The sequence below is a fragment of the Mastigoproctus giganteus genome, chromosome 8 (genome assembly GCF_048544385.1).
Source record: "Mastigoproctus giganteus isolate SK-2022 chromosome 8, ASM4854438v1, whole genome shotgun sequence".
In the NCBI taxonomy this organism is placed as follows: domain Eukaryota; kingdom Metazoa; phylum Arthropoda; class Arachnida; order Uropygi; family Thelyphonidae; genus Mastigoproctus; species Mastigoproctus giganteus.
Genome location: NC_143582.1, coordinates 178,373,498 through 178,395,026, shown reverse-complemented (window position 1 = coordinate 178,395,026; position 21,529 = coordinate 178,373,498). Strand labels below are relative to the sequence as shown.

The window sequence follows — 21,529 nt, the reverse complement described above, 5'->3', positions numbered from 1 at the left end:
GCTACCTGTATAACGTAAATGGAATTCCATTTAGCTTTAGTAATAGTATTGTTAATGGCCATATGGTGAAAGGAAGCCTAAGACTTATGCTGCACCAGCCAAAAAAAAAGAAAGAAAAGGAAATAGACAACATTTCCCTCCTCCTATAGGCAACTATCCACTGACTTTTGAATTTCCTCAAACTGTCAGCCTCAACCACCCATGTAGGAAATTTATTCCAGTAATTTTTAACTCGCTGGCTAAAATAAAACTTCCTGCCATCCAGTCTAAACTTCTCCCCCATAACTTGAATATATGGCCCCTAGTTCTAGAATCATTTATAACTGTGAAAATTTCCTCCTCGTTCATTTTACTTTTGCCTCACGTCTCAGAGCCTTAAACAGCTCAATAAGTCTTCTCTAAAGTGCCTAGTTTCCAAGCTGTGCAACCAACAGATTCGAATTCTTTCTTCATATGGAAGCTCTTTTGCCATTCTCACCAAGTTACCATCTTTGGACCGTTTCAAGAAGCTCAATGTCTTTTTTTAAGTGTAGTTTCCATACTTGAACACAGTATTCCAAGATTAGTCTTATATAATGAGATTATGACATCCTTATCTCTACTAGCAAATGTTTGATAAATTTATCAAACATTTATCAAATGTCGATGATTTATTGTAGACCCATCGACATGGGTCTACGATACTTGGACAACTTTGTGTCTGACCGTATCTTTAACTCCCAAGTCCCTTTCTTCCACTACTGACTTCAGTTCAACTCCAGTAATTGTATAAGTTATTTGGGGTTACTGTTCCCCAGGTGTAAGACTTTCTGAATGAAAGTGCCACCTTTCTGACCATCCCTGAAGTCTATCTAGGTTACTCTGAAGAAGCTCTGCTTGGCAGTGATCATTAGCTACTCTACTGATCTTTACATCATCTGCAAATTTAGACATCATACCCTCTATCCCTTCATCAATCTCATTTAAGAAAATCAAAAACAACAGTTGTCTTTGGTGAACCCCAAGAACCACTGATCCTTGGGGAACCCCACTTCTTATATTAACATAATCTGAGAAATAACCATTTATCACAACCTTCTGTCTCCTTCCTTGAAGCCATCCTGCTATCCATCTAAGCATTTTCCCTGTGATTCCAACGTGTTCCAGCTTATAAAGTAACCGTTAATGTGGGATAAGTCAAATGCTTTGAGAAATCTAAATAAACAATGTCGAAATTATTCCCTGAATCCAGTTCATGAGTGACCCTGTGAAAATAGCTAACCAGATTTGTTAAACACGATTTTCCCCTTTACAAAACCATGCTGTGTATCTTTCAGAATTCCATTTCTATCTAAATGATCCTGAATTCCACCCTTGATCATTGCTTCCCTGATTTTCTATACTCTTGAAATTAGACTGACCGGTCGGTAATTTCCCACTACACCCTTAGAACCTCTTATGTACTGGCGATACATTGGCACTTTTCCAATCTAACAGAATCTCTTCTAAGTCTGGTGATGCTCTCATAATTAGCTTTAATGGTTCAATGCACTCACTTGCCCTCTCCCTTAAAATTATAGGGTATATGCCATCATCCCTATGAACCTTACTCACCCGTAGGCTCGAAACTTTTTTGATTATATAACATGAAATTTCAATATCATTAATTACATTTTTTTTTACTTCACTCCCATAATTTCTCATTGACATAAATGGTTTTTCATCTTTAAATATCGATGAAAGTAACTGTTGAATTCATATGCAACATCAGCTGGGGCATCTAATACTATCCCATTTCCATTGCATAAGGATCCGATCTGGTTTGTCCTTCTCTTCTTTGCATTTATATATGGGAAGAATTCCTTATTCCCACTCTTTGCCAGTGATTTCTCATAATCTGCCTTTGCCAGCCTAACCTTTTCTGTGGCACTTCATCATTCATTCAACTTTGAATGAATAATGAAGTTTTTTTTAAAGATAAGACTTCTGTGATTAATGTTTTAAAGGTATATCATAATTCAGTTGTATTCCTTCTCTGTGAGATGTCTACCCAGTTAATAAAGGCCATATAGCACCTTAATCTATCTTAATTTCCTTTCCTGAAATTATAACCCATTCCTTTGCCTTTAACTACTGCTACCTCTCTATTTTCATGGCACCTCCGTAGCCAGGTGGGAAGGAGCAGCAGTGCATAGCACACACTTCTTGATTAGACCAGGGTTCGATCCCATCACCACCAAATACGGAGGATGCGGAAAGGTCATGGAATGACCACCACATATCCCGGAGCAATATGGCCTTAGTTGCTAATGCTCCTAAAAACCAAATAACAAAACAAAACAAACAAAACTCTATTTTCATCGTCCACCATAGAACTCCATGATCACTTTCTCTTACTGGTTCCTGTACTGTCAGCCCTATTATGTCATCTGGTTCATGGGTGAACAATCAGGTCTAGAATATTCTTTTCCCTGGTATTTTGTCTGACAGGTTGACACGAATAACAATTGTCCAGTTGATTTAAAAATTTTGTACACTATGTCGGGTTTCCTTCCCATTTGCTCCAATCAATTAGAGGCAAATTAAAATCACCCATAATAAGACATTGATGCTTACTTGCCTATCCATTTGCATGTAGAGGCTCTCATCATTATCTTCACAATCACCTGTCCTGTATTGCTCTTACTATCTGGGTCACATCTGGTAAGTATGGGCTTGGAATACCCAGGGGCCTGAGCTGGATGTCATCATCCTTCTCTTTCTTGGTGATTCCCTTCTACTTCTGACTTTCGTTCTCTCTCTCTCTCTCACACAGGGTAACGCAGAATTTTTTTTTTTTTTTTTTTTTTGACTGGTGCAGCAAAAGCATCAGACTTCCTTACACCACATGGCTAATAATAATCTCACACCATACATTTTCTATGCTAGCATGGAAAACTTCTGAATCTGGGAAAACTCTCATTGCGCTCAAGTTGCTTTTGATAAGAAGCATAACCCCATCACTCCTATCTGCCTTAACCTTCCTAAATACATTGTCCATACCGTATCAAAACTCATCATCCCCTATTTCCAGGTGGCACTGCATTTCCATAAGTCCTATTGTGTCAGCATTATTTGACCTAACCAGCAGTTCAAATTCACTCATTTTATTGACATCACTTCTGACCTTACTGTATAAAAAATTAAGATTTAGTGTTCTTGTGTAGTTAACTACTCTGACACACCCCTTGAAGTTATATAAGCATGCTTCCCTGGTATTAGCTGTCCACTCATTTGAAACGTTTCTGCCCTCAGAACATCATGCTAATGTGATCTGTGGAGGTAACAAACAAGAACTCGTGAGGTATATGCAAGCGTTACTTTGACCAATATTATCAGATGAACACGTATCTATATTACCCTTGCCTCCCACCCCAAACTAGCAGTTTCCCTGAACCTTTAAGGCTATCCTCAGTGATACTGACAATAAATCTTGCAACACATTTGTTTAAATGTATCCTGTTTCTAGAAAACAGATTCCTTCTCCCTACAAGTGTGGACCAAGCTGATAAAAATCTGACCTCCCCCCCCCCAAAAAAAAAAGCCTTGCTGAGTCCAAGTCTTGAGTTAATCCACAAGGCTTTCAGCATATAATCCCTTCTATTGTGCCTGAGAAGAATTGCAAACACATAGACATTCTTATCTAATTCGTGGTATTTCTTCAGCATGGTCCTATATTTGTCTAAGAAATCATCAGATTGTGTGTGCGTAATATCTAGTCCCCACATGAATAATATTCTTTTTATCCCCCTTAAAATCTGACAATCTGTTGGTGACATCATTAATTGTTGCTCTCGGCAGATATACTCTGGTTCTAGTCCACCTATTCTTTTTACAACAAAATATTTTTTGTTTACCCGACAATGGAGTCTCCTAATAGAACTAAGGCCTTTTGAACCAGAGCAGTTTTCACTTGGTTATTCAGTTCTGGGGGGCCTGAATCGGAAGTGCATCACTTGCTAGGTTATTAGTCTTGAGGCCCTGATGAGCTCCCAGTTACATTCCCTAGGGCAAGTGCCCATTTTTTCAGTGACTCAAATTTGATGCATGCTTTCTAGTTTTACTTTTGTATATATATCCACCTCTCCAGTTTTCATTTTGTATAACATTTTGAATACAGTCAACTAGGTGTGCATATATATGAATTTTTTGCTTCTATGGATGTTATTGGTGTTAAAATTCTGTGACCAGAAAATAATCATAAAACTGATATTATGAAGTCAAGTAAAATGTAACAATTGTGTCTGTGCAATGTAACCTTGCATTTTTTTTTTTTTTTTTTTTTGTGTCTATAAGTCATGTATCCTATCTTATGAAGGTGGAATTTGATTGTGGCTTGCTAGTGCCAGATGGTTGCCAACTGCTGGTTTAAATAAAGTATGATAGTTTAGGGTGGAATGAGAAATAAAGAATGAGAAAAAAAGAATAAGAAAACTTTTACCTCAATATGATATGTAGAACACTTCCGTATGATCTCCAGAAATTAAAACAAAAACAATTAAAAAAATCGAAAATCTTACATTGCAGTAACAAATAATTAACAAAAATTAAAAATCAAATGAACACAATTAAAAATCAATTTGACGCAATTCAAAATTAAGTAAAAAATTAATTTAACAAAAAAAAAAAAAAAAATTCCTTCCTGAAGCTGACAGTGCTTTTCGACCATATGTCAAAAAGTATTTTCATTCCTGTGATCATGACATATGGTTGAAAAGCATTGTCAGCTTCAAGAAGGAAAATCGTTTTGCTTCTTTTTTTTTTTTCGTAAAATTAATTTTTTACCTAATTTTTAATTGGGTTAAATTGATTTTTAATTGTTGTTCATTTGATTTTTAATTATTTCTTACTGTAATGTAAGATTTTTGATTTTTTTTAAATTGATTTCATTTTAATTTCTGGAGAGTATCATACAGAAGAGTTCTACGTATCATATTGAGGTAAACTTCTCTTATTCTTTTACATATATTTATCAAATATTTTATCAACATAGAACGTATTGAGCATTATAGCTCTGGTTCATATTACCATAATTATAATTATGATCATAATTCTGTCTGTCTCCAGTACGAATGAAAAATGTATATCACTCTTAATGTCCAAGTTTGCAGATGATACATAGATCAGCAGGGTTGTTAATCACAGTAGCGACGGTATACTGCTGCAACAGAAACTTTTTTTAAAATACCGACATGAACTGTGTGGTGGTACTACATTCAGGATTGTGCAGAATGAAAAAGACCTGTGGATAATTGTGCAGTCAGATACGAAGTTTTCGGTGCAGTGCAGATAGGCTGCCAGAGACTCATTGGGTCTTGTCAATGATATACAGGTCTTTATCAGCAGGGATAAGGAGATGATTATAATTTTTTACAAGGCAGTTGTCATGCCACACCTTGATTACTGCATACAGGTCTGGAGGCCTCATTTTAGGAGGAAGTACAGAGAAGGGCAATGACTTTGGTGAGGGGAACAAAGAAGTATGGCTTAAATTCTGTGAATTACAGCATCTGGAGACTAGGCACCTGCAAAGTGATCTGATCAAGGTGTATAAGGCTTTGAATGATTTCAGCAACCTCAGTGCTGATGGGATTCTTCCTCTTGCTAAGATTACACACTTGAGGGGACATAAATTTAAATTGAGGAAAGACAGTTGCAGAATAGATGTGTCGAAATTTGCCTTTAGCCAGCTTGATTACTGGAAGAAACTTAGTTCATTTCACAAATATACATGGTCTCAATTCTAATCTCAACGATGTCCATTTCTACTTGCAATCTGCCAAACCCCATGTACTTTTTATGACAGAATCTCAGTTATTGGTTGATTCAACCACTGCTCATTTCAGTTTCTGAAATTGTTCGCTGTATGATTCCTTTCGCCTCAAAGGTGGTACTTGTGCATATGTCATTTCCGATATTCCCTGTCACAGACTTGGTAATTTGGAATCTCCTCTTTTCGATGTTCTCTGGCTTAAAATCTCTCTACCTCAATCTGTCAAATTCATCTGTTGTCTCTACCGTTCTCCCAACTCCACTAATCACTTGGAGCTCTTTGACTTTCTCTCTTTGCAACTTGACTTTCTCCAGTCCAATGAGGTTGGACTGGAGTTCAGTGAGGTAATTTTCCTTTGTGATTTTAATTTTCACAACTCCAGCTGGCTTCCATTTTCTACTCACACCTACCCAGCTGGTTGAGATGCTGAGGCTTTCACAATTACTAATGACCTACAATACCGGACAATCTTAACCATTTACAAGATGTACCCTTAAAGTGTAAGGAATATTGAATCTTTCATATCATGATCTGAAAATATGTGAGTGATACTGCATAATATATGAGATGGGGAAGGTGAAGTTTTAGAGATCAACCATGATTTTCACTACTACAAGTCTCTATTACGAAGTAGTGGTATTGCACTTTTTAATGAGGTCATCTACCACCTGGTGTTGCCTATTGTCATATAGGCTTTGTTCATTCCTTTGTATAATGGGATTGCTGCACACCTTTGTGGTGGGCATCCCTGTATTTTTTTATATGGTGCAAGGGATATACCCAGAGTTGCTAACAGTTTCATCAGGCTGAAGGTACACACAGTGGATTTGGCTGTTGTTGAACAACTAACCTTGATTTTCTGATAGCTACTCCCAGAACAACCAGCAAAATTTGATGGTCCCAGGAGTCAAGTACATCAAATTTTGCTGTACTTGACTCTGGACCTGAATATCAGCTCCATCAATGTTTTAGACTTCCAATTGGCTCCCTTAGCTATCATTGATGGAAGAAAATAACTATAGCAAATCTTCATGGACTAAATGTCTGCTCCAACTAAACAAGAACCTTCGATTCATGAAGACCTTATTGTTGTAGAAGACCAGCATGACTCATACCCTCTGCAGATGACTGTTGCCCAGAGGCTACAACTTGAAGAAGTCCTAGTTCTCCAAATAAACAGACTCATGGAAACTGGTACATAAAGCCAAACATAATTCTACTTAGACCAACAGAGGGATCTTTCCAAACCATTACAAAGCACATCAAATGAAAAATGAGAAACCTTGAGGTGAATTATATAAGAAAACCCAGAAATGGTATTGTTGTTGAGATAGCCACAAAATCTGACACAGGCCTTACTCCAAAACTCTGCTTTCATGAAACTTGGCCTTGGAACTGAAATCCTCAAAGCCAAAGGCCTGTCCATACTTACCTTTACCTTCCTAAGGAAACCACTAGAGAGGAGCTGATTGAAGAAGTCTATGACTGGAACTTCAGTGAACATATTGTCATTGAAGGCAAGTATACAGGATTTCTGCCTAAGTATATCATGAGAACTGCATCCAATCAAAACATAAACTGGATTGTTGAACTCCCCCCCCCCCACAATCTGGAATCATATCACAACCCAAACCAGGCTCTGTATAGGATCGTCATCCCACAGATAAAGGGGAACATTTCTTGGTTCCCAAGTGCTTTTGCTGTCTCAAGTTTGGGCACACAACACATGCTTGCTTGCAAATTTCCTCCACCTGTGGCCGCTGTGCTGAATGCAACATGGCCACTTCTGAAACAGGTACCAAAAGAAACAGGAGTCTCCTATTTTTGCAAACTCCTACTCCATATGCCACTCAGAATGCCTCATCTACCTGAAGGCAAAGAATTATTACTGACAGAAGACAGCATGAACTAACTGCAGGCTTACCAAGGAAATCGAGTTTGTGAAACTCAATGATCAGCTAGCCCAACTTGTGGCTGATCGATGCAAGAAAAAACTAAAAGATGAAAACATTGGCATGTGTCTGTCAAGAGCCTTATACATGACTTCACCTCCAACAAGGGGAAAAGCCATGGCAGAAGTAGTTATCAGAAACCAGCACATTACAATGACAAAAATAAATTCCCTTTGTTCTATGCTTACAGCTTGTGTCCACATCATCTGCAGGTTGGGCACCTTCTATTTGATATCTATCTACACCAGACCCGGAGGTGACATTATGCCCGTCTCCAAAATGTCTGAAATATCCTAACTAGCCAGAAGATTCTGATATCAACCAACTCCAACTGCCACTCTCAACTTTGGCGCAGCACCATCACTGGTGCTGATGGTATACACTCAGAAGACCACATCACCTCATTGATGTTTGTTGTCCTGAATTGATCTGACGACTTGATAGCCTTCTCCGGTACACAGCACAAAACCAATATTGACATAACTATGGTCACTAGATCAATTGCTAAAAAAATTTGCCTACTGGAAGTCAACGAGGCCTCAACCACCTTGGACCAAAGGGCCATCTCCTTCATGGTTTGCCTATTGGATTCAGCACCTCCCATTGTGAACAACATCAACAGGTATGCTTTAAAGTGAGCGGATTGGGATCTCTTTGCGGCTCACTCCACAACTTCTGGATGGTCACCTCCAATATTTTCAACAGAATAGCTAATATTGTTTTGTGTTTAAAAATTAAAGCTGTGGTCTCTTTGCCATTCTTGCAATTGTTTTGGACTTAGAAAATTTGTGGATCTCAAAAATATATAATACATTGAGCAATCATTGAATTATGACCATCTACTTAATACTTGGTAGGTCCTCCTTTTGCCGTCAGTATAGCAGCTATTTGACATGGCATTGATTCAACAAGGTGTCAGAATCGTTTGGGAGGTATGGCCAACCAAGCTGTGTGTAATGGTATCATCAATGCAGGTATGGAGATGATTGGTGTATCCAGACACCTGATATGACTTTCCATAGTGTCCCACATTGATACCGGGGAAGTTCAGAGACCAATCGATATGCTGGAAGTCAGAACTGTGTTTTTCAAACCATTGCTGCACAACAAATGCCCGATGGCTCGATGCAGTGTCATCTTCGAAGACACCATTGCTATTTTGGAAAAAATGTAACATATCAGGGTCCAAGTTCCTGCCAGTGAAAACATGCCCCACACCATACAACCGCCTCCACCGGTCTGCACTTTTGATACCATGCATGATGATCTCAACTAATCTTCTAATCTCAACTTCTTCAACTTCTAATCTCAACGATGTCCATTTCCACTTGCAGTCTGCCAAACCCCATGTACTTTTTATGACAGAATCTCAGTTATCAGTTGATTCAACTACTGCTCATCTCAGATGCCCAAATTGTTCGCTGTACAATTCCTTTCGCCTCAAAGGTGGTACTTGTGCATATGTCCATTCTGATATTCCATGTCAGAGACTTGGTAATTTGTAATCTCTTCTTTTCAATCTTCCCTGGTTTAAAATCTCTCTACCTCATTGTGTCAAATTCATCTGTTGTCTCTACCATTCAACCAACTCCACTAATCACTTTGAGCTCTTTGACTTCCTCTCTTTGCAACTTGACTTTCTCCAGTCCAACTTTCCTAACAGTGAGGTAATTTTCCTTGGTGATTTTAATGTTCACAACTCCAGCTGGCTTCCGTTTTCTAGTCACGCCGATCCAGCAGGTCGAGATGCTGAGGCTTTTGCAATTACTAATGACATAGCACAGATTGTTCATTTACCTACAGGAATACCGGACAATCCTAATCATACAGCCAATACTCTTGATCTTTTTCTCACAAACAACCATTCTAAGTACACAGTCGAAGTAAGAGGTCCTTTAGGCACTTCAGATCACAACTTGGTGATTGTCTCTTCTCCAATGGAACCTTTATCTCATGGCTATTCCCAACCTCGTGTTGTTTGGCATTACAAGAATGAAAAATGGGATGACCTGCGAGACTTCTTTTCCTTGGTCAGATTACTGTTTCAAAACTTCTGATGTCAACGTTTGATCAGATCGTGTCAGTGAAATTATTCTTGCAGGAATGGATTCCTTTATCCCACACTCCACTTTAAAATCTCGTCCTTTATCTAAATCTTGGTTTTCCAATAAATGTGCTAAGGCTCTTCAAGAGAAGAATGTTGCATATCGTAATTGGCTTGTTTCTAATTCTTCAGTTTCATTTTCTGCCTACACGAAACCTCACAACAATTGTAAAGCAGTTATTAATCAGCCCAAACTAGAGTTTGAACAGGCTAAGAGTAGAAAACTTGCTTCTTGCCCTAATGGTAGCCGAGCATTCTGGTCTCTTGCCAAAGCTATTGGCTGCAACTTTTGCCCATCTCTGCTCCCACCTCTGTCCAAACCAGATGGTTCTGTTGTCACTTCAGCCAAGGATAAAGCTGACCCGCTAGCATCCCATTTTTCTTCCAACTCATGTATTAATGATCTTGGTAAAACACCTCCCACCATTCCCAGCACTCTCCATTCAGTGCCTCCTGTGGTCTTCCGTCAAAAGGATGTCAGAAGGATTTTAATGAATCTTGATGCTAAGAAAGCGCCAGGTTCTGATGGTATTTCTCCACTTATTCTCAAAACCTATGCTCCTGAACTTACTCTTTGCCAGCTTTTTTCACTTTCTTATTCCAAAGGTGTTTTTCCTTCTGCTTGGAAATTTGCTCATATCCAGCCATTTCCTAAAAAAAGGGTGAGAAATCCCTCCCATCGTGCCATTGCAATTACTTCTACTTTTTCTAAAGTAATGGAGAAATCAATTAACCGCCAACTCTTAAACTACCTAGAAACCTTCCGTTTGATCAATGATTGCCAGTATGGATAAGGTCAGTGTCGATCCACTGGTGTTATTCTGGCTTATGTTACCAATTTATGGACTAATTCAATGGAAAGGTTCGGTGAAACACAAGTAGTTGCTCTTGACATCTCAAAGGCTTTTGATCGTGTTTGGCATAAAGGTCTTCTAAACAAGCTTCCATCTTATGGTTTGCCAACTGTTTTTAGTAATTGGTTATCCAGTTTTCTCTCTGATCGCTCACTGAGGGTGATGGTAGATGGCTCTCTGTCTTCTAACTTCTCCACTAATGCCGGTGTCCCTCAAGGTTCAGTTCTTCCCCCCACTCTTTTCCTCTTGTATATTAACGACCTTCTTCCATTGACTGGAAATCCTATCCATAGTTTTGCCAATAATAGCACATTGCATTCCACTTTCCATTTTGAGAAACCTTGTCCTCCTCAATCAACTTCAACTTCTCAAATCTCGAAAAATTATCTTCAGGTAATTCTCCAGTGGGGCAAAGACAACTTAGTTGATTTCAACCCTTCTAAAACTCAGTCTTGTCTTATATCTCGCAAAAAGGATTCTTCTGCTCCTATGCTTATCTTTAGTGACACTCCGATTTCTATGCAAAATGATATATCTCTTTTGGGGAATACCCTGACTTCTAAAGATTCTAATCTCTCTTGGCACAAGCACATTACAATATTGCTTCCTCTGCATCTAAAAAAGTTGGTTTTGTCTTTCGCTCTTGGCATTACTTTTCTTCCAAACAGCTACTCACTCTGTATAAATCGCAAATCCGCCCAGGCAAGTAATATTGTTCCCCCATCTGGGGTGGTGCCCCCAAAACCTCTCTCAGGCTTCTTGATTCTATTCAGAAGAGGGTAGTTAGGTTAATTAATGATTCATCTCTAACAGAGTCTCTCCACTCGCTTTCTCATAGAGGTACTGTTCTTCTCAATTGGCTTCTGTAATTCCCGTTTTCTCTCTTTCAAAACAGTCTGAACACATGCCGCCACCAGCCAACATCCATTTACTGTTCAACTTCAAACCCACAGAACCAACTTTTCATCTTCCTCATTTATTCATTCAACTGCCGTTTTCTGGAACAACCTTCCTTCATACATATTTCCTGAAAATCACAATCTACAGAAGTTCAAGTCCAATGTCAACAAATATCTTCTTTCATCTTCTCAACCTCCAACCCAAGCACAGTACTAAGTACTATAGGTTCTAATACCTCTTGTGTTTGGCGTTCACATTTAAAAAAAAAAAAAAGATGAATCAGGAGCCTCAAGTTGTTGATGCCAAATTCTTACACAACAATCCACGGTGTGGAGTAAATAATGTGACTCATTCTACCAGCACACCTTCTTCCAGTCTTCTAACGTCCAACTTGCACACTCTTTGCACCAGGTGAGTCTTTAACTTCGATGAACCTTGGTTAGGAGAGGATGCTGTAGGGGTCGTCTGCTGGTATAGCCCATATGTGCAAGTGTGTGACGCATGGTCATGTCAGATATTGTTCTGGGTTGTCCCATGTTGTATTGGGTACGCGCCTGTTCGCCTGTATGAGACGTCGGACCCGGCACTCACCTCAAACTTCAACCTTTTGCTGGCCTTTGCAGTTTTACCATTGGGTCGTTGTTTGACCATTTTGATGCCAGTCCTGGTACTCTTTAACTACGGCGGCTCTTGAACATCCCACCAGTTCAACCATTTGGGAAATCGAGGCACCAGCTCGTCGAGTACCCACAATCTGTCCTTTATCAAAGTCTGATAAATCCTTCCTTTTACCCATCACGCTCAGAATTTCACTACTTACTGAACTGCTGACTAGCTCGACTTACTGCGCACTCTCATATCTCACGTGGTCAACAGGTCACATTCAGTTTTCATAGGGGATGTCATAATTTAGTGATCACTCAGCGTATATGGTCTTTGAAAATTGCTGATCTGCTAGATGCTCTGTTAGTTGCTACATTTTAATTTCTTTTATTATTCACATCACTTTGTAATGGATCTGAAAAGGATTGGACCAAACTGAATGGGCATTTTCTTTATGATTTTAATGTTTTAAACTGAATAATGACATGCTTTAATAATCTGTTATTAGCAAGCCTTAATTTAACTGCAGTTCCTCAGTTGTATGCGTTTTGGTATTCATTTTCTGTTTTGGGTTTGCTTTGGGCCCTTTAGTCAAACTCTTGGCCGTCAAGGGCATTGGCTTATGCTCACGGTAGACAAAGCAAACCCAAAACAGAAAATGAATACCAAAACGCATACAACTGAGAAACTGCAAATAATGTTTTTTACAAATAGCATTAGGCGCCTCCGTAGCCAGGTGGGAAGGAGCACACGCTTCTTGATTAGACCGGGGTTCGAGCCCGTCACTACCAAATACGGAGGATGCGCAAAGGTCAAGGGAATGACAGCATATTCCCGGAGCAATATGGCCTTAGTTGCTAATTCTCGTAAAAACCAAAAAAATAACAAAGAGCATTACCAAAGCAGTGACTCCGTTATTTGTCTGAAACCTAGAGCAATGTCATAATAGTCGTTTAGATAATTTAGTAATAGTATTTGCCATATAGTGCAAGGAAGCCACAGGCTTTTGCTGCATTGGTTTAGAAACACACACTTAGATAAGAAAATACAAATTATGTGCTCCCTTTGTCACACAGGTAACTATCCATTGACCTTTAACTGTCAGCCTCAAATACTTGCGAGGGCAACTTGTTCCAACAATGAACGACTTGCTGGCCGGGGGGGGGGACCCTTCATATAATCTAATCTAAATTTCAAGCCCTGTAATTTGAATTTATGACCCCTAGTTCTAGAATTCTTTATAACAGTGAAAATTCCACCTTTATTCATTTTACCAATCTCTCTCAGAGCCTTGTAAACCTCAGTCAGGTCACCTCTGAAGTGTCTGGTTGCCAAACTCTGTTGCCCATATAATCAAAGTCTTTCCTCATACTGTCATCCTTCTGCCAATCTCACCATTTAAGTTAGCCTTCTTTGGTGGACCCACTTAAGAAGCTCAATATATTTTTTCAGATGAAGTGCCCATACCTGAACACAGTATTCCAAGTGCAGTCTTACAATTGCCTTATACAGTGGGATTTTGACCTCCTATCTCTACAGGATAATGTTCGATAAATCATCAATAGGCTCTCCTGGCTGCCTCTTTACACTGTTCAGAAAACTTCTTATCTGCCCATACTGTCACTCCCAGATCCCTCTTCTCCTCCCCTGTTTTTAACTCAACCCCACCAAGTGTGATTTATTTGTGGGTTGCTATTCCCCAAGTGTAAGATTTTGCATTTAGCAGCATTAAAACATAGCTGCCACTCCTCTGACCACATTTTTAGTCTGTTCAAATCATCCTGATAAGTGGTCTTCTGTCAGGCAACATGTAGTTTCTGCTCAAACTTATGCTGACATGTGAATAATGCATTAAACCTAAATGCATTACTTTGCATTTAATTTAGCTGCAGTATTAAGTTATTTTAACTAATGAAAACCCTTTCTGCTTATACTGTTAGGCTTAAAGATTTTTCTACTTGCGGTGATAAGATTGAAGTACTATTTGTTTCATGTATTGAAACAAATCTGCAATTATAACAGTAAGTCCTATTGGGAAAATTATATCTGAAAAATACTGAACATCATATTTTAAGAAATATTGTTTTAGACACACAAGTTTAGTGCAAATTATCATTTTAGTTTGTAATATATCACCAAAAAAAAGTATGGGAAATGGTGTTGTTTTTGTTATATCTCATATTAAGAATGCCTTCACCAACTTGCACATCTAGTAAATTTTACATGAGGCTTTCAGACCTAAACCCTTTTTAGAAATATTGTTTTATTAATTGTTTTTAGTACTTTGTGTTAATTTTCATTAAAGACAGTCATTGAAGTATAAATATAGTGTACCAAAATAATATTATTTCAGTATATTGTGTGTATGTGATTCATATTTTCTCTTTCCCTTCCAGAAATTTACCCGAACCATTACTTACATTCAGGTTACACGGAGCATTTATAGCTTCTGCAAGTATGTCTATTAAATATCTTTTTTATGTAATAATACCTTTTTTTTATGTAATATTATATTCTTTTGTCCTCCATTTTAATTAATAAACATGGCATCCCATTATTTTCTTTCTATAAAACTTAATTCTGTCATTCTTAGTTCATTAAGTAGTCTATGCCAAAAGTTCCAAAAAAGCATTTAGCATAGCAGCAGCATTTAGTTAGAATGAAAAGATACAAAATAAATATAAACAGGAAGGCAGTACAGATGGAAGTTAGATATTTAATCACATTGAAAAAAAAAATATATGAATGGATGGTGCTAGCCATTCAGTTATATTGTAGCTGGAAATAAGGTGGTTTTAAAACGCACCTTTTTACAAAGGCACTATCATTTAGGAAACTGCTGTGAATAGCATCATAAAACTAACATACTGTTACGCTTAAAGATTTTTCTACTTGCAATGGTAAGATTGAAGAACTATAATATTTCTTAATATAGGTTAGATTGCTTTCTATGTTTACTATTAGTTACAGTGGTGGACAAAAAAACTGCATCACCTTAAAAAAAGTAATGTTTGTAGTGAAATGTATAAGATATTGTTTGATGACAGTCATTATCTTTGTCGCAAAGCAAAGGTATTGCATCAGATAACCCTTCTATTGCATCAAACAGTAATTGCAAGGCATTGCATCAGCCACTTCTATAAATACGGTGTTGGAAGGGTATACATGCCTCATTAGTATCCTGTTTTGCAGAGGTGTAAGCATGGCTCCATATATTCAGTTGACACCAAGAAAAAAAAGTGTAGATGTTGCTCTGTCCCAGGAAGGGCTTTCTATACATGCTATCGCTGATAAAATAGGCTGCCACCAGTCAACAATATCCTGGATGTTGAAATTAAAGCGTGAAACTGGGGATGTGAAGAGAAGATCTGGATCAGGCCATAAGAGAGTGACTACGCCTTCAAGGAGATCAATATTTGAAATGGCTATGCTTTCATAATCGCCATGCTAATGCTCCTGATCTAAAACTGGACTTTGAGATGGCCTCTAGTGTTGAAACAAGTGCATGAACTATCCAAAGACAACTTTCGTTATGTGGTCTGCATGCCTATTGCCCAAGAAGAAGCCTTTGTTCACACAACAAACAAGGAAGAAGCGACTTGCTTGGTCAGGCCACGCCTTGAGTATTGCGTACAGGTCTGGAGGCCTCTTTTTAGGAAGGATGTAGATTTGCTTGAGCGTGTACAGAGAAGGGCAACAACATTGGTGAGGGGAATGAAGGGATCCTCTTACCAAGAGAGGCCCCTCGACGTGGGCACCTGTACGTGGTGAGGGGACCTCCCAGTGATGCTGCTGGACTTCCAGACTAGCATCACTGGGATCCAACGCCCACAGCCCAGGTTCCAGGCTGACATCAGTGGAATCCGGCGCGTTTGCCGTGCGCTGCGACCCGTGGAAATTTGGAAAGGGTGATCCTGGTGGTTGAGGGGCCCAGCTTCAATACACCACTTTGGCCCCTGCTTCGACAAGACGGGTGGTCCTGGAAGGCCCGGCTAGGATCATTCGGCTAGTAGGCTCGCCTGCGAGGTCAACTGTGTCAATGCCATGCCCCTACCCGCATGGTCCGAGGGACAGGATTCAGGCTGGCAGCGGTGCAGGTATGGTGTCTGGGTAGCCCTGGCGTCCCACTCCCGAGCGCATTTATTGCACGCCTGGTAGTGGGCGTCCCTTTGGGCTCCGTGGTGGGTGGGGAGCCCAGGGGCACTGAACCACTTAAAATTTACATGAATCCTGATAAACTTACTTCTTCAGGGCCCCCAACCCGGTCCCTATCTGCAAACAGAGACGAAGACACAAGTAGTATTATTAGTACAAAGAGGCAGCGAACTGAAATACCATCAGGGCCTCCCAAGGTTCCTAATTATACACTCCACCAGTGAAAAACCGATTGGTAAAATGTCACCCTTTTTTATACGTTAGATGGGTTAGCATGTTCACCCAAATCAGTTAAGAGACTCCGTTCTGGAGACCTTTTAATTGAAACTAAAACTGACAGGCAGTCTGAGCAGCTACTCCGAGCAACATCAATTGGAGGAGTACACATAAAAGTGACACCACATAGAACACACAATTCATCAAGAGGTGTCATTTCAGAATGGGACCTTCTCAACGTAACCGAGGAGGAAATCTGCTTGGAATTGAAACCACAGGGAGTTATTGCCGTCAAGAGAATTAGTGCACATAGGGATGGGAAACTTGTTAAAACCAGGAGCATTATCCTGACTCGCCCAAACCTCCTGATGAGATTAAAGCTGGCTACATCAACTGTTCAGTGCGTCCATATGTTCCGAACCCTTTACGGTGTTTTAAATGCCAGAAGTATGGACATTCTAAAATGGCCTGCCGTGGAGTCCTTGCATGTGCTTGATGTGCTGCAAAGGACCACAAAACAACAGCATGTTCAGCAACAAAACCCACCTACATTAACTGTGAGGGAGAACATCCAGCCTATTCACGAGCATGCCAGAGGTGGAAAGAAGAAAAAGAAATTCGTTGATATGTTTAGTTTCTTCTAAAGAAACTAAACATATCATACCAGGAGGCAAGGAAAGCGGTGAAACCTCTCAACATCAACAAACCTACCTACGCCCAGAAGGTAGCAGGGAGATGTTCCATTGGAACTCAGACGGACATGACCATCCCTCCAAATGAATCATTTACTCCCATCGCACGTTATCTCTTAAGTTCTCAAAAACCTGCACAGAAGGACCAATCAGCTGCCACTCCTATATCGGTACCTCCTAATGCTCCACAAGTAAAAAAAAGCAATTTTGAAAGAAAAGAATAAGAAAGGTGAAGCATCCCTTAATACCCAAGAAAACATGGATGTCGAGCAGAAGGAGGTACAAGAAGACTCAGTTTTGGAGCTCTTTGCTGAGGAGGAAATGGACACTGGACAGTGTCCATACTTCCCCAGGAAGGATAAAGCCAAGACTGAAAAAGGTAAGCCCTCAGCACCTCGGAAGCCGCCTGATGGACCCACCAAGCCAAAATAATGGCTAAATTCCTACAGTGGAACTGTCGTGGATTCCGGCAAAATACTGATGACATCAAGGCACTCCTGCAAAAGCACAAACCAGCTTGCTTTTGCATACAGGAGACTTATTTAAAGGCAAATGATGACCCCACCATGCATAACATTACCATCATTTGTAAGGATAGAATTGTAGATGGTCCTCTTCACGGAGGAGTCGCAATCCTCATCGGCAATCAGGTCCCATTTCAGCCTTTGCAGCTTACAACTAGCATTGAGGCTGTAGCAATTCGCCTTACAGTGGGGTTCTTATTAACTGTCTGCTCTGTTTATTTGCCACCTGGGATTGACATCCCCTAGAAAGACCTTGATGATCTTATCATGCAATTGCCTTCCCCTTGTTTAATTCTTGGGAATTTCAATGGACATAATACTCTGTGGGGTGGTGCTAACATCAATCGAAGGGGATGAGTCATAGAGCATATGCTCACTGACAATGACCTCTCCCTCTTAAATGTGGGAACAAAAACCTTCTTCCATATGCCTACCCATACATTCTCTGCCATTGATCTTTCTATCTGCTCCCCTTCTCTCCTTCCTTCACTTACTTGGGAGGTAGAAGAAAATCCATATGGAAGCGATCACTTCCCCGTGATAACCATCCTAACTAGTGGTAGACCATGTTTGCCATTTAGTTTACCGCAGTGGAAGATTGATCAGGCTGACTGGAATGCCTTTCAATATCTGGCAAACCTTGACATTGCTACAGTCAGTCAGGAGCCAAACAATGAAGCAGCCATGTATGTCACAGAAACGATTGTCCAAGCATCTGCAATTGCAATCCCAAAATCATCCAGCCGGTTCCCACTATTTCCTAAACCTTGGTGGAATTCAGAATGTACGGCAGCAAAAAAAAGCACAAAACAAAGCCTGGGGGATATTCCGCCGATATCCCACGACTGAAAATTTAATATCATTCAAACATGCACGTGCGAAAGCGCGTTATGTACGACGTCAGAGCCAAAGGAAATCTTGGATTCGTTTTACATCTTCCATAACTCAGGCTGCTAGCTCGAAAGTAGTCTGGGATAAGATCCGGAAAATGAAGGGAAAATATTCACCATGCCCTTCAGTGATCCTCAAGAACAACGGATGTCCAATTGCAGATCGAACTGCAGTTGTAAATAGCCTAGGGGAAACATTTGCAAAATCTCTGTAATAACATCTGTTCCCGCAGAGCTTTTGGCCCTGAAAAAGAAAATTGAGAAAAACCCACAGAACTTCTCTTCAAAAGGGCTTGAATCGTATAACAAGCCCTTTTTACAGGAAGAGTTAAATGCAGCACTCTTTCTCACGCATGCAAGTGCTGTGGGGCCCGATGACATCCACTACGAAATGTTAAAACACCTCTTACCACAATCTAAGGATCACCTTTTAGTTTTGTTTAACAGAATTTTTATTCACAAACAATTTCCGGATTCCTGGCAAAGGGCTATCGTCCTTGCTTTCCCAAAACCAGGAAAAGATCCTAGCAATCCAAGTAACTATCGTCCTATTGCTCTGACAAGCTGTTTGTGCAAAGTCCTGGAAAGAATGGTTAATGCACGCCTCGTATCGTATTTAGAAACAAATGGTCTGCTTTCCAGGACATAGTGCTCCTTCCGAAGAAATAGATCCACTCTGGATCATTTAATCCGATTGGAAACGTCCATTCGTGATGCTTTTATTAAATCCGAGCATTTGGTAGCAGTTTTCTTTGATATTGAAAAAGCGTACGACACAGCCTGGCGATTTGGAATTTTAAAAGACCTCTATAACTTTGGTCTTAGAGGTAACCTTCCTGTTTTTATTAAAAACTTTCTTTTGAATCGCCAATTTCAAGTCCGTTTAGGATCCACCCTCTCTCGAGTTTTCTCTCAGGAAGAGGGAGTCCCACAAGGATCCGTTCTAAGGGTCACACTTTTCGCAAATCAAAATAAACTCTATCACAGAACAACTTCCACCCACTGTAAACAATGCCCTCTATGTTGACGACTTTGCTATATTTTGTCATTCATGCAATATGAGGGTCATTGAAAGGCAACTGCAGAAAACCGTTGATCATCTTACAGCTTGGTCTTTGGCTAATGGGTTCAGATTTTCATCACAGAAGACTGTTTGTGTACACTTCTGTGGCAAACGTAATCCTCATCCTGACCCAGAATTAAGGCTTAACCAAAATAACATTCCAGTTGTAGCAGAATTCAAATTCCTTGGACTTATTTTCGACAAAAAGCTGACATTTTTACAACATATTCGTCAGCTGAGGACAAGAGGTGTCAAAGGGCTTAACATCCTTCATGCCCTTTCTTCAACTTCATGGGGCGCAGATCGTTCTACCCTTCTTCATCTCTACCAAGCACTTGTCCGTTCCAAACTTGACTATGGGTTTCAGGTTTACGGTTCTGCTAGAGATAGTTCACTTCGGTGGTTAGATCCAATTCACCATCAAGCCATTCGGACAGCCACTGGAGCATTTCGCACATCTCCTGTCCAGAGCCTTTACGTTGAAGCAAATGAACCATCTCTGTCTCTTCGACATAAGCAGTTGTCCTTACAGTATGCCTTCAAATTAAAATCCCTGCCCGATCATCCCACGTGGCCATCCGTTTTTGAGCCGCGCTGGGAAAACCTCTACAACACCCGTCGGACTGCCAACAAACCTTTTGGTATTTGCATTCAAGGGCTGCTGAATGAGCTAAACTTGACGGTATACAACGTTGCCCAGTCACCAAGGCAATTCTTTCCACCCTGGCATGCTTATTTTCCAACTTGCGACTTCTCCCTTAAGATCTGGGAGAAGGCTACTACACCGCCATCTGTCTACCAGCAACTCTTTCCATCACATAGACAGCAGTATTCTGACTTTCTGCCAGACTACACACAGATGGCTCAAAGTTAGAATGTTATGTGGGATCTGCTGTTGTGTTCCCTCAAAAAATATTATCCTCTAAGATCCCACAAGAAACTAGAATTTATACTGCAGAGTTGCATGCAATACAAACAGCCCTAGATCACATTAAAAATCGCAACTACTAGAGGTATATGATTTATTGCGATTCATCTGCAATCAAGAAGAGCAGGACAAACCAGATCGGACCTTTATGTAAGGGAAAGGGGATAGTAATAAATACACCAGCTGCCGTTGCAGATGAACTCAACAGTTATTTTGCATCGATATTTACAAATGAAAAGCCTTTTGTGGCAAAGGGAAATTGTGGGAGCGAAGTTAAAAAATATGTAATTAATGATATTGAAATTTCGCAAGATTATTTAATGAAAAAACTTTCGAGCCTACAGACCAGTAAGGCTCCTGGAGTTGATGGAATATACCCTATAATCTTAAGAGAGGCGGCAAGCGAGTGCATTGAACCATTGAGGCTAATTATGCGAGCATCATTAGACTCTGGGGAGATTCCCTTGGATTGGAAAAGTGCAAATGTATCTCCCATACATAAGGGTGGCTCTAAAAGTGAAGTTGGAAATTATCGACCTGTCAGTCTGACTTCAGTAGTAGGGAAAATCATGGAGGCAATGATCAAGGGTGGAATTCAGGATCATTTGGATCGAATTGAAATTCTCAAGGATACTCAGCATGGTTTCATAAAGGGAAAATCATGTTTAACAAATCTGGTTCGCTATTTCGAAAGGGTCACTCACGAGCTGGATTTAGGGAATAATTTCGACATTGTTTATTTAGATTTCAGCAAAGCTTTTGACTCAGTCCCACATGAGCGGTTGCTTTATAAGCTGGAACAGGTTGGAATCACTGGGAAAATCCTTAGATGGATAGAAGGATGGCTTCAGGGCAGG

General features: G+C 40.0%; 1 protein-coding gene across 3 annotated transcripts in view; it reads left to right on the top strand.

The window, feature by feature from the left end:
* The window catches only part of Graf (GTPase regulator associated with FAK), a 537,792-nt gene that overhangs the window by 350,342 nt on the left and 165,921 nt on the right, over positions 1-21,529 (top strand). For all 3 annotated transcript variants that reach the window (XM_090379073.1, XM_090379075.1, XM_090379076.1), the window contains one exon: positions 14,601-14,659. In XM_090379073.1, the coding sequence (XP_090235199.1) occupies positions 14,601-14,659 (59 nt within the window). The remainder of the gene's footprint in view (positions 1-14,600; positions 14,660-21,529) is intronic.